Source organism: Notamacropus eugenii, chromosome 2 (assembly GCF_028372415.1).
Source record: "Notamacropus eugenii isolate mMacEug1 chromosome 2, mMacEug1.pri_v2, whole genome shotgun sequence".
NCBI classification, from domain to species: domain Eukaryota; kingdom Metazoa; phylum Chordata; class Mammalia; order Diprotodontia; family Macropodidae; genus Notamacropus; species Notamacropus eugenii.
The window spans coordinates 345,563,666-345,577,999 of record NC_092873.1 but is presented as its reverse complement, the minus strand read 5'-3'; the positions used below and the strand labels follow the sequence as shown (position 1 = coordinate 345,577,999).

At 32.7% G+C, this 14,334-nt stretch overlaps 1 protein-coding gene across 7 annotated transcripts in view; it reads left to right on the top strand.

Moving 5' to 3' along the window:
• Positions 1 to 14,334, top strand: part of TLK2 (tousled like kinase 2) — a 160,533-nt gene that overhangs the window by 77,612 nt on the left and 68,587 nt on the right. For all 7 annotated transcript variants that reach the window (XM_072645896.1, XM_072645901.1, XM_072645900.1 and 4 more), the window contains one exon: positions 5,313 to 5,449. In XM_072645896.1, the coding sequence (XP_072501997.1) occupies positions 5,313 to 5,449 (137 nt within the window). The remainder of the gene's footprint in view (positions 1 to 5,312; positions 5,450 to 14,334) is intronic.

The following is a 14,334-nucleotide window of genomic DNA, read 5'->3' as shown; positions in this document are numbered from 1 at the left end:
ATAAATAAAGTGTTGGCATTGTTACTGATGCTTAACTAAATGATTTTTTAAAAAAGCTACTGTCAGTTGAGGGGATACTGATAAAAAACCATAAAGATGATGATTTTACCAGGGGGGGTGGGGAGCTAGGAGTAGGGTTGTCCAAAACTATTTTAGCCTTTTGTTCTAGTAAGACGTATGCTTCTTAAGGTCTATTTTGTGTTTTAATCTTTTTTGTTTTTGAATCTCTAGTGTCTAGCACAGTGCCTTATATGTAGTAATAAATGCTTATTGAAGGAATAAATGAGTTATAATTAGTTTTAAAGGGTAAACATAATACCTTGTCCAGAGGTCATGCAGTTACTCATTTATTTAGCATCTTATTTTTATGTGAGGGTGAAAATTTCAAGAAATTAAAAAATGTATTCTATCATGTAGCCCAAAGCCAGTTGAGAATTAACCTCCTTTTGTAGCACCAATGAGATACAGCCACGATGGATATTCATGCATCCAGCGTAAATTCACAAAATATAAACTCCCTTCCTCAAAGATGAAACCAAGAATATTTTTTCAGATACCAAAAAGCCAGTTACATCATAGTAACAAAAAAATCTATACACATTATCAGTGCAGGAGGAGCATGACCATCCTCAAGCCTACCTTCCCTCAGGCCTCCCCACAAATAAGCTCCCTTAAGCAAAATCACTCCTGTCACTCACGCCAGCTGCTCTGCTCTCTCAGCTCTGCCTCACTGTCTCTTCCTGCTGCACCCTGCCTGCTCCACCCATTTGGCAAGCTCCTCCCACCATCAGCTCCTTGTGACTCAAGCTGTGGGCTGGACCAAAGTTCAAAGAAGGTCACATGGGCCTGTTAAGGATCAGGGAAGATTTTCAAATTCCCTTACCAATACACCTGTCTATAGTTATTAGTTATTAACTGTATTAACCTATAATGTCATGATGGCTGATCATCATAAAGTTCTCTAACAGATGGGTCAACTCTTATGGAGGCAGGGCAATTGATAATACTTGAAGCAAATTTAAAAACCATTTTCTGCTATTATATGTTTAAGGTACACTGAGTTGGTTCCTGATGATGTGAAGAGATGACATATATGTGACATTAGTTGAGAATAGTCCTATTCCAGGATTATCAGTAACATCATGGCAGCTGGTCATCATAGTGTTCAAAGAAAGGCCATATTTTTTTTTCTTACTGGAGACAAATTTCAAAGTTTAAGCAAGTATTCAAACATATTTATGGTATTTAGACTGAGGCTTAGGGATGTGAGAAGATATAATGCATATTGATACATATATATGTATATATATATATGTGATACATATAATGCATATTGATATATATATTGATATATAATGCATATTGATATATATACCTGATATATATATAATGCATATTGATATATAATGCATATTGATATATATACCTGATACATATAATACATATTGATATATATATACCTGACAAAAAATAATTAATGTTGATAGATGTTATTAAGATATTATTATGTCAGTATAAAATATCAGCACCCAGAGACTTAATAGGCTAGCTAAGAAAGTAGTATGTATATGTGTGTATAGGAATATATATATCCGTAGACGAGAGTTATTCAAAATGGTATTGCAGGAACATAAATCTGGCAACCATGTTTAGGTAGATTGAAATAAAAAGAACTGTGAGCAAAGTGACAAGTTTGGCAATTATTGTAGTAATTTGGGTATCTGGTGAAAAAGACTAAGACTCAATGGTGAAAGTGAAAATAGAAAGGGAAAGACTTCCATCCAACTTGGCTGCCTAAGTGGAGGTAGACTGCCAAACTCCTACATACTTATTATAGCAAAAAATTGGACATTTTACCTGACTGAATAATAATTAAGAAATGAAAGAGTACATTAAGTGATTACATCTGCCACAGAGCTGCACAAAAATTAAGCCAGAAGCTCACCAGAAATAGGAAAGGGAGCCACCAAGAAAGCCACTACCAACATGGGAAAACAAAAATGGCAGCTTCCATGTGTGATTAGAGACATATTTACTCTCCAAGGTGCTATGTTGGAGGCAGTGGGAGTTGGAAGCTTCCACTAGAAAGACCTAGAGTGGACCAGAACTCATAGTGTCAGTCTTGGAAGCACCTGTGAGGACATAGCACTCCTCACTTTGGGACATCCCAGGGACCTTAGCACTCTGAATCTCAGAGATCTAAGAGGCCCTAATTCTAGAATGTGGAGGTAAGTATCAGAATTTTTGTGACTCTGGTTGGAATTAGGCAGAATGAAGTCCTCCACAAGGGGCAAAAGTGGCCCTGTCACAGTTTAGAAACTGAGGCTGGAAAGATGAATAAATTGAAAAAACAGAACCCTGATTACTGTAAGAGTTATTTGTTTCAGAAATCACCAAAATCTGACCCAGAAGGAGAGAACATTATTATAACAACTGTAAATAGAGACTCAGAGGGAAAAAAATTGATGTTCCGCAAGGACTAACTAGAAGAAATGAACCATGAGTTTAAAAAACAAAACAAATTTTGGAGGAGTTGAAAGTAGAATAAACAGCTTAGAAAGGAAAATACTAAATCATATTCAAAAAGTAGATCCCCTGGAAAACAGAATAAACCAAGAAGAAATCATTAACTCTGTGAAATAGAGTATTAGACTAAATTCAAAAGATTTAAAAATTATAGTTATATAATTAATATTTTAAAAATTCACTTAGAAAACAGATAAATCACTGGACTTTTAAAAAATTTCATGTGTTTTTTAAAATATTAAAACATTTATAGATGTTTACTACTCTGTGGGAGATATCTTTTAACAAAGTAAAGCCCACAATATAGAGATATGATCTGAAAAATTATGCAGTTCCACATCTTTATCATTTCTGCCTTCTTATTTAGAAAAAAAAAGAAAGCAAAAGCCTCTATTTTTTTCTTCTTCCCAACTCCATTAAAAAAAAAAATTCCTCAGAGACTTATTAGCTGTATGACCTCAGCAAGTCACTTAACCTCTGTAAGTTTTCTCAACTGTGGAATGGGGATCTTAATAGCACCTACTTCCTGGGGTGATTGTGAAGATCACCTGAGGTAATTATTTTATAAAAGTGCCCATCACATAGTAAATGTTTAATAAATGCTTGTTTCTTTACTCCATTCTTTTTCCTTCTTTTCATTATTTATCATTAGATTGTTTTTTCTCCATATGAATTTCATTGGTATACCTGAAAATCATGATTTAAAAATAGAACTGGCTACTTTGTTTCAAGAAATAATAGGTGAATATTGTTAAATATATTAGAATTATAGGGAGAATTAAAAATGGAATCTTCTGAGAAGAAAAATTATATGGATGTCCGCCAAAATCCCGAGTTCCCATGTTGAAAAAGAGATAATGTACAAGCATCCTGAAAGAAGCATTTCAGGATCCAAGAAACTGCAGTGTTGATCATAGACGACTTGGTAGTTTCTACTAAAAATGAGAGGAGATCATAGAATTCAATATTTCAAAAAGCTAAAAATATAGGAATAGAGAACCAAGAATAACAATTTACTGGATATAATTCTACAATGAAAAAAATGGTCCTTTGGTGGAATAGAAGACTTTAAAGCATTTCTGATTTAAAGACCAGAACTGCAGAGGTACTTTGAAAATTTGGAAAAGTAAATTTATTTGAGCATTTTGTTAAGGTTATAAAACAATATCCTAATGGAGAGAAGAAATAAGTGTCTCTGCAGGATCTTAATGTCTTCAAAGATATTAAAGTGCTTAAATAAGAAAAATGGAGCACCTGGAAGTACATTGGTTTTGTTCCAAGGGTTTTGAGGGGAAAAAGAAGAGAGGGTAAAAGCAATACACTAGCATAGAAAGGAAGTAGAAGAGATAGAACTTGCTATTTCTCATAATGGTGGTACATGAGAAAAAGGAATATATAAACATGGAGGGAGGGGTGGGGTGACCATGAATCAAATAAACTTCACTCCTAGCTGAAATGGACAACGGAAGGTTGAATATATTTGGCACTCACACATGCATTGTACATAATGAGTTTATTAAAAAAATATATCCAACATAACTGATAAATTGTAGAAGTTGATAAGCAGAGGAAAGAGGATAGTCACAAGCAAAATAAGCTTCCTGATCCTGAAAAGGTGAAAGGAAAGGGAAAAAAAACCACCAAAGAAATGAATGAGAGGTTGTAGTGCATTATCAGTTGGAGATTACTGAACAAATTGTAGCATTTTAATGTAATGAGATATTAATATGCTGTAGAAAAGTCAAAAGATGATTTCAAAGCATCTAAGGTAGCATGAGTTTTTGATGCACTGTGTGAACTGAGAAAAACCAGGAGAACAATTTTTACATGGAGATCAAGATTGTAAAGAAGAACAATTTTGAATAGCTTATGAACTCTGATCAAGGCAATGACCAGACCCATTTCCTAACACAGAGGTGATGGATTCAAAGTACAGAAACAGGTATAGTGGTCATGTACATGACCACTGTGTGTGATGGATTTGGTTTGCATTTTTTTTTAATAAGAGTTTTCTCCTCCCTTTATTTTTAGTAAGAATGGGGAGAAAGAGCATTAGCATTAATGTTGCCAAAAAAGAGGGCCATTAAGTTTTTTCAAATGCATGGAAGAGAACAGAAGGAAGCCCCAGACAAGTGGTGAAGTTTGGAAGTAACATGAAACTTATACACTTGTAAAAAAAAAAAAATGCTATGAGATTTATAGTTTTGTTTGTTAAAAGCCTTTTAATGTTGTGTGTATTGGAGATTATTTTTAATGTTTGGAATAAAAATAATAATAAAAATCCCAGGGATTAGATAATAAAACCTTCTACCTCAGAAAAAGTGGGGGACTACTGAGGAAATATGCTAGTTTTATTGTCAAGTTCAATCATTGTTTTTTGTGTGCTTATTTTGCTTTGTGACAAGGGAAGGTTTGAAAAGAGCTTGATTTAAAGACATCAATAAAATACATTTCTTAAAGAAAAGGAAGGATAAACATTATAAAGAAGGAATTGATTCTAAAAGGTGTGACTTCCATTTAGAAAATCAAGTTATGTAGAATATTTCATTCTCCTAGAAAACTAGGTATTAGTGTATATAGTATTACTGTAATATTATTTGTTACCATTCTTGTTAAGTACTTATTGATGATGACTATTTAAGGTGTTAAATAAGTTTTTAGATGGGCAGGCCTTTCATTACCCTTGTGAACTACAGGAATTCTTGTGTTTGTAAGAATGAGTGACTGATGATGGTTCCATATCATGTTTCCTGTTCTTTCATTCCCATTTTATCTTTTTTCTTTAGTCAAAGCAAGAGAAGATGGCATGCAGGGATAAAAGCATGCAAGATCGCTTAAGACTAGGTCACTTCACTACTGTTCGACATGGAGCCTCTTTCACTGAACAGTGGACAGATGGTTATGCTTTCCAGAATCTTATCAAGTAAGTTTATTTTTCTGAATTAGTTGATGAAAAATTTCGTATTTGCTAATTAACATTTTGTATCCTTTGTGTTTAGTAAACATTTTTAAAAATACTTTTTATACCCATTGACTTTTCATTTAGTTATGGTCATTATAAGTGAAAAGACATTATAGAGAAATTAGGTTTAGAAAAGAGTACTTGAAACAATGTCAAAGGAAAAACTATAGGAAAAGTTTTATTTTGTCTTTTAATTGTTAACTCTTAATCCTAAATAAAAGAAGGTTGATGGCCTGGCTTTAATGTTTTCAAGTATGTGGGGTGTTTTTACAAAAGACTTGCTCACTTTTTCTGTGTCCAAAGAAACATAAGAAGTAAACTGAAATTTAAAGTGGAGACTTAGACATATGGAAGAATTTTTTTACTTTTAAGGTAGAAAGTAGGATGGGATATGGGAGAAATGTTAGCAATCTCTATCACTAGAGCTACACAAATATGCAGTCTATAATAAATTTAGTTATAATTCCACTTGAGGGCAAGTGCTACAAATGATTGGGGATTATTAGCAGTACCATTTGTGTCTTCTTGTACCCATCTTTTTTCTAAACTGCCTTTTGAAATGATATTGTACTGAAGTCATAGTCATTGTCTACAGAAGAGAAATAAGACTTAGGTTCTGTTTTTGTTTTTTGAAAGGAAAATCTAGCTAGTACTTTTCAAATATTTTGAGATTTTGGAACCTTCAGAATTGTTCTTTAGACGGATGGTATTCAAAATATTTTGTCTGTACCCTATTTGAATGCAAAAGAATTGCATCCCACTTCACGTCACTAAAAGAACATTCCCAATGGATAACCCACCAGGATTTATTGAAATGATTTCTTTTCAAATTTTTTTAAAGAAGTTTTATCTGTTTTGTTATTACAGTATGCACATTTGCAAATTACTCCTACTACATGAAAAGCATTTTTGTAAACAAAGTGAAACTAATAATAATAGTGACTTTGTCTGAAAATGCATGCAGTATTTCACTTCTATAGTAACTCTCCATACTTAGTATTAACATTAACAGAAATCTGTTTTCTCTCCCTTCTATTCCACCACCCATTAGGGAAAAAAAGAAAAGGAAAGAAAAAATTTATTTTCATAACAAATACGTAAAAGTTAAGCAAAACAAATTTTTTCAATGTCTGTATGCAACACACGTGTATGTATATCTCATTCTATAAACTAAATTCACCACTTCTCAGTAATGGATGTTCATATATATCATCAGTTGACCTCTGGAACCTTGAATGATCATTGTATTGACCTACAGTTTTTACATGTAGCTTTAAAAATTATTTGCTTTTACATTGTTGTTATTATTGTATGAATTGTTCTCTAGGTTCTGCTAATTCTTCACCACTTTATGAAAATCATGGTCTTGAAATTGTTAATAATTAAAACAGTAAGGTTATAGTAGAAATTATTTTTTTGGTTCTTTGCTTTGCATCAGTTTGTTTATGTCTGTTTCTCAGAAATCATCTATTTCTTCATTTCTTACAGTTCAGTAATACTCCATTAATTCATATACCACAACTTATTCAACCATTCCTCAATTAATAGGCATCCCTTTAGTTTCCAGAGGTTTTTTGAGGCATATAATCCCAAATTCCCTTTCAGAATGGTTTCATTATTTTATTTTTGGGTGGAATGTTAGAATTGCTTTAGTTGGCTTTTTTCTAATTAGTAGTGATTTGGAGGCAGTTTTCATATGGCAGGTTTTCTTCTCTTACACTTTAGACCAGTTATCAATTGAGGAATAATTTTTGTTCTTACAAAATTTGATTCAGTCCCTTATATACCTTATAAATTGTGAGACCTTTCTTAGCGAACCTTACTATAGTGATTTTATCCCACTTTGTTTCCCTTTTATTAGATTTGATTATGTAAAATCTTTTAATGTTGTAGCTTCAAAATTAACATTTATATCTTTTGAGATTATCTTAATACCTCAGACTAGCTTGTGGTTTGTTTTATTGCTTTTTAAAAAAAACAACTCCTAGTTTTATTTATTAATTCATGGTTTTTATTTTAATTTTTCTTGTTACTCTTTAATATTTTACTTCGTTTCTTAATTAATTTTTTGAGTAATTTTAGTTGCATTAAGAAATGATTGATCTATTACTTTTTTGTTTTTGTTTTTCCTTAATAAAAGTTTTTACTTGTACTTTTTTCCCTAAGAATTATTTTGGTGATATTACCAAAAATTTGGAACATTGTCTCATTGTTCTCATCATTTTAAATGAAATTATATTTCATTTCTATGATTTTTATTCTTTGACCCATTCGTTCTTTAGGGTTTAGTCTGCAATTGATTTTTTTTAATACCCAATTATAGAAAACTTCATTACTTTTTAAAAATTAAATTTATATTCATAGATCAGCCTTTCCTCCCTTCTTATCTGCTCTGCCCTCCATTGAGAAAGCTAGAAAAACAAACCCCCTTTTAAAAATATTTATAGTCATATACAACAAATTTTGCATTTGCCATATCTTAAAAAAAAAAAATCTGAATATATACTTTGAATCCATCTCGTCTTTGACAGGAGTTGGACAGCACATTATACCATGAGCCCTAAAAAATTGTGCTTGCTCATTGCTTTGACCAGCACTCCCAAGTCTTCCTTCCTTTTTTCCTTCCTTCCTTTGTTTAAAATGTGTTTCTTATAAACAACATATTGTATCATTTTGCTTTCTAATCTGTTGTTTGACTAGATGGTGCAGTGAATAGAGAGATGGGCCTGGTCAGAAAGACCTAAGCTGACCTCAGACGATTACTAGCAATGTGACCTGGGCCAAGTCACTTAACCTGTGTTACCTTCAGTATCCTCATTTGTAAAAATGGGGATAATGTTACTTTACCTTCCAAGGTTATTGTGAAGCTCAAATGAAACTATTTGTAAAGTGTGTAGCATGGTGCCTGATGCTTAGTAGGCACTATATCTACTGTTATTTTTTTTAACCTCTTCCATTTTATTGATGAGTTCATCCCCTTTACAGTTATAATGTTAATTGTATATTTTCCTAGATCCCATTCTCTTATATTTTTTACTCTCTATATATTCTCCACTCTTGGTTTATTTCAAGTTTTACCCTTTATTATTTTCTTTTTATTCGTTTCTTTACTATACTCTCTTTAAGCTTATGGTGTTTTTTTTTTTTAAAAAGTTATAACTTCCTGAATCTATTCTCCCTATTAATCTTCCCCTATTTCTGTTCCTGCCTATCCCTGTTAAATTGAATATATTTCTACATCAAACTCTTGTGTGTGCCTTCTTCCCTCTTTTTACTCAGTTTAGATTCTCCTTACTCCTTCCAGGTTTATATAGTTTTATTTTTACACAACTCAATTGTGTTAACAAGTTCTACTACTTTTTCTTTTCATTTAATGTATCTTTTCCTTCTACACTTTCTGTTTTTCTTATATCTTTAAAACTTAAAAATAATAGTTCTTTTTTCTTATTTGACTGTATCTGTTACTCCTTGTAACAAAAGGATGCTAAAAGAAATCTTATAACATCCCCTTTCTTCATTAGAATATAAACAGTTTGTCCTTCCAAAGTCCTTTCTGATTATTTACTTGTAGCTGCTTTTTTATTCTCTTGACTTCTTTTGACTTGTGGTAAATTTGTTATATTTCATAATTCCTAATTTATAGTGTTTTTTTCTCATCTGGAATATTAGAAAATCCTCCATTTCATATGTAGGATGATGCTTAGTTTAGCTGAATAAGTTATTGGTTATAGACCTTTGTCTTTTACCTTTAGGAATATCCCATTCTGTGTCCTTTGCTCCTCAAAAGCCATAGCTGCTAAATTTTTCTAAAGTATTTCTGACTGTTGTTGCTCATTACTTGAAATGTTTTTGAGTTCATCTTGTTTGGTCTTAATTGCTGTCATAAAAATCCTTGATTGATTATTGTTCATTTTTGTTTCTTAAGCCTCAGCAGTTAAATTCTAGGTCTCCCTTACTCTTGGGATCAAATCAAATTGAGAGCCTTTCCTTTGCCTGTGTTGTCTTTCTTTAGATCTTCTCCTTCACCACAGATACCTGATAGTCTTCTGCCCTTTCATTTGGATTAGGAGAGGGGAAGGAGAGGTATTTTTTTAAATTATTAGTTAAATCTGAGGATATGAGAGACCTAGTTTAGGCTTTTTCCTTGATACCTGGTATATTTCAGTTTCATCATAGTTCCTCAGAGGATTTCTTTCGGCTCAGGCAGTGAAAGACCTTTAAAAAAAAATCCTCTAGTTAACCTAAGCTAAGATTTCCTTCTCTTCACCTTGAGGTTTTACTTTTTCCCTATTACTTAGAGGTTTTGTTTTGTTTTAATTTAAAGTCTGTAGTTTCACCTGTGTCCTTAGGGACTTAATCGTAAGTTGAGTATTTTAAGTGTCTTTCTTTTGCTTTGACTTTCTTCCTACTGGGGATTTCTTTTTAATACCACTGAGGTCTGAAATTCTTTACCTTTGTCCCTAAGAGAATCTAGATCACATTTACTGCTGGTTTTGCAGGAATGACTTGTTTAGTAATCCAGTTGTTTAGTAGTGGGATACAGTTGTGCTTTACTATTTCCTTCTACTCTGCCATCTTGGTACAGAATTTGCATTCTAAATTATCTTACTTTTGAAGTTACATCTGTGAAAGATACAAGAAAATTATTAATTTATGCTACTTACCTAGATATTTTCATATTTTCAACATTATTACTTTTAGAACCATTGTTTTAGACCACCAAATGGACCCAAACTTTCTAGTTTTAGGTGAATTTTACTTCAACAGTGCAGTTGTAATTATTCTTTAAATAAATGGATTGTTATTGATATTTTATGTTTTTATATCACCTACATTTCTCTATGTGCCCTCTCCCACCAACGCCTCTCTACGCTGTTAAAAATAATTTTGTAAGTAAGGAAGAAGAGAAAAATGTTTCAGCAAAATTAATAAGCACCTTGAACAGATACGATATATGAAGTGTTGTATGCCACTTCTCTTGTAGATCCCCACTTCTGCTAAATACTAGGGGAAAGTATCTTTTGTGTTTTCTTTGTGGTAAGCTTGTTCTTTGCATTTTTTTGAACATAGTTTTAATTTTTTAGTAGTTCCTTCCATTTACATTATTATAGTCATTGCATATTTTTTTTCCTAACTGCTTACTTCACTTTGCATCAGGAGGGAAAACATCGACAAACGTTTACAAGTGAAGTCTAGCAAAAATCTAAGAGTAATTCATTCTAATGTTGCAAATTGTTTACAAACATGGAGGAGGGGAAGACATCCTGTCAAGCTATTTCAGGCAGAAAAATATGATTTTAATAAGCCAGGGAGAGAAAGCAGTGAGAGAAACTTATGTATCAGTATTTATAACGAATATTAATGTAGAAAGATTGAATAGAATAATGCAAAGAGACTATATATAGCAGCATATTGAAAATTACTGTGATGAGACTGAATTTCTACCGGGATTTCAGGGTTGGTTCTTTGTTGGAACTGTATAAACAGAACAGAGTATAACAGATACAAAGATGGTATATCAGTAATGGGAATGAATATATTTCTTGTCGATATTTAAACTAAGAGCCAGCAGTTGAGAAACTCTAGAAAAGAGGTAAAGAAAGGATGTTCATTGTATACATATTATTATTTGATATAATTTTTGAAATGTTATTTATAGAAATAAGACAAGAAAAAACTGAAGCATGGGAAAAGGAGAAACAAAATTACTTTTTGTGAATGTTATAGTGATATGTTTGAATAATCCAAGAGTTTCAATTAAAAAGTAATTGAAACAGTTTCAGTAAAGTAGCAGGAGATAAGATCAACTCACAGAATCATCAGCCTTTCTGTGAATTATCACCAAAATCAGCAGGAAGAAAATCCATTCACTGTCATCGCAGAATATGGAAAACTCTCTTGGAGTCTTCTTGTTAAAACATGGACACAAAGGAAAAGTAATTAGCAAACATTTAGTAAGCACTAGCAACATGTCAGGCACAGTCTCTGCCAAAGGCACAAGGGAAAACCAGAAATCATCCTTATGTTCAAGGAGCTTCTATTTTAATAGGGAATCATCTAAATAGACACACTGGAGATGCATGCAACGTAGAACATGAGATTGAAGACTGAAAAGAAAACAAGCATCTGGTGGTACTTGGGAAGTCCTACAGTCCAAGATGATGTTCGATCTAAGTGTGGAAGGAAATGAAGACTTCTGAGAGTTAATGCAGAGGAATAGAGGCAGATCAGGGAATGTTTGTTATGTATGAGGAACAGACAGGAAGCCACGATGGCTGCTGGACTGCAGAGTTTACGGAGGGGAATAATGGGATTAAAGAATTGGAAGCTAGAAACAGGCAAGATTATAAAGAACTATATTATATGTAATATATAAACATAAATATATTTATAATATATAAATTTATAATTTGATCCTAAAAGTAATGGAAAATTACTAGAGCATATTGTATAGTGAGATTATTCTGCCAGCCATGCACTTTTAAGAAAATCACTTTGTCAGCTCTCTGGCGCATAGACTGAAATGAAGGGATACCTCAGACTGGGAGGCCAATTAGAAGACTTATAAATAATGCAAGTGAGAAGCGATTCAAGCCTCAAATAGCATGATGACTGTGTGAGTGGAAAGAATGAGATGTATTCAAGAGATGTGACAGAAAAAACAAGATTTGCTATGTGATTAGATATGTGGAATGAGTAAGAAAGAGGAATGAAATATGGTATTGAAGTTGTAAACCTAACTAGAATGATGGTAATGCCCTCAATAATAATAGGGAATTTGAGAAAGTGGGTAGATTTGGGACAAAAGGTAATGAGTTTTGGATATATTGCATTTGAGATGTTTCTGTGACATGTAGCATGAAATGTCCAGTAGACAGTTAATAATGTAGGACTGAAGCTCAGGGAAGAGACTTGGGCTGGATTTATACTTCTTAGTTGCTGCATAGAGATGATAAATATATAGAGAAAAGAGAAGTACATCTAGGACAGATCCTTGAGGGATCATCTATACTTAAAATAATAGGTGTGGTGTTGTTGGAGAGCAAAGGAGACTTAAAAGTAAATGAGACTAAAGGGAACTTAAATAGAAGCATTCTAGCAGGTAGAGGAACTAAAAGAGAAGTATTATAACAAAAATCCAGAATAACCAAATGAAACATGGAATATGAATATAGTGGAATATTATTATGCTACAAAAAATGATGAAAGGAATGTCTTATTATTAAAGGAATTATTGTCTTATTATTAAAGGAATTACTTATTACCTAAGTAATAATAGAGAAAACCAGAAAATGACAGAATGCAGGATAAAATGAACAGATTGAGCATTTTTGTTGACTCTAGAGCAAGATCATGGATTCACTCTCTGAGCTTATGCCAGGGGTAGGTCAGCTGTTCTGTTGTTCTGACCTTGAAACTGCATTTAACACTCTTAACTAGGGGTTTGCGACCAGGGTAAGAGCTACATGACCAAAGGTCATCCTATAGAAGTTAATAATTTTGTCGCTTAAACCCACACTGAGTCCCCAAGCCTATAAAACTCATTCTAGAAGGACAGCAGTCCAACTGTGTATCCTCAGGTTATGGCTTAAAGGTGTGCTGACTGTTTGCAGCCCCTTGGTGTGAGCCTTGCCTGAGATCCTTGAAGAACTTAGTACCCTGACAATGAAGAAGCTGGACCTCAGGTATTATATACCAGGAACATACAATGGCCTGGTATTTCCTCAGTAAGTACACAAAGCCTGGTCGTAACACAAAATCACAACAACAATTAAAAAAAAAATCTCTTCCATCCATTCCTGGAATGTTCAAGACAAAAACCCCAAAGAAGAGAATAACTCCAAAACGTTTATAAGCAGAGCTAATGTTAATAATAAAATAATAAGAATGTTAATAATAAAAGCATAATGCAATTTGGAAATTGCATTATTAAAAATAATAATAAAAGCATTTATATAAGGATTTAATATTTATAAAGAGCTTTAAATCTGCTCTCTTCTTTACTCTTCACAACAACATTCATTTTAGAGATGGAACTGAGTCTAGGAAAGGTTAAATGACTTACTCAGTGTTACAGAAGTAACCTGAGTAAGAATTTGAATGTAGAATTTCCTTAGTCCAAGACCATTTCTCTGTCCACTATACCACAATAAAAACAGAATTTGGCCATAAGGTCAACTAGAATTTTTGGATGAAATGAAGCAAGAATTTTTTAAAAGAGTTTAAAAGGTAACAAAGCACATGAAAAAATGCTCAAATCACTAATAAGAAAAATGCAAATTAAAACAAGTCTGAAGCTCTACCTCACATTCATCAAGAGATGAGAAAAAGGAAATGGCAGTTATTAGAAGGACTGTAGTAACATTGATATACTAATGTGCTTTTCATAGAACTGTGAATTGGTCTACTATTCAGCAAAGAAATTTGGAATCATACCCAAAAAGCCATCGAACTTTTCATATTTTTGGACCCAGGGATACCTCTTCCAGTCATATATCCCAAGGAGGTCAGTGTGATAAAAATTTGTCACATTTTGGCTAATGTCAGCAAGGTTGATGAACCTCCATAAATTTGTTAGCAAGACTGGTCTTAGATAGCAGTTGTAATCTGGCATTGCACCCATGTTCTGATTCCTTTTCACGTTTCTGAGAGTGGCTAGAAGTAATGAAGTCAGCAATCAAAAATGAAATTAGAGTCCTAAAGAAAAATTTAAGAATATAAATAGCAGTATAAACAGAGTAAAGAGTATAATATAGAATAACATAATATTGCGCAATATAATATGATATCATATAAAGAGCAAAAACAAAAGGTGGAAAGCCTTACCTAGGTAGTAAATTCCCTGA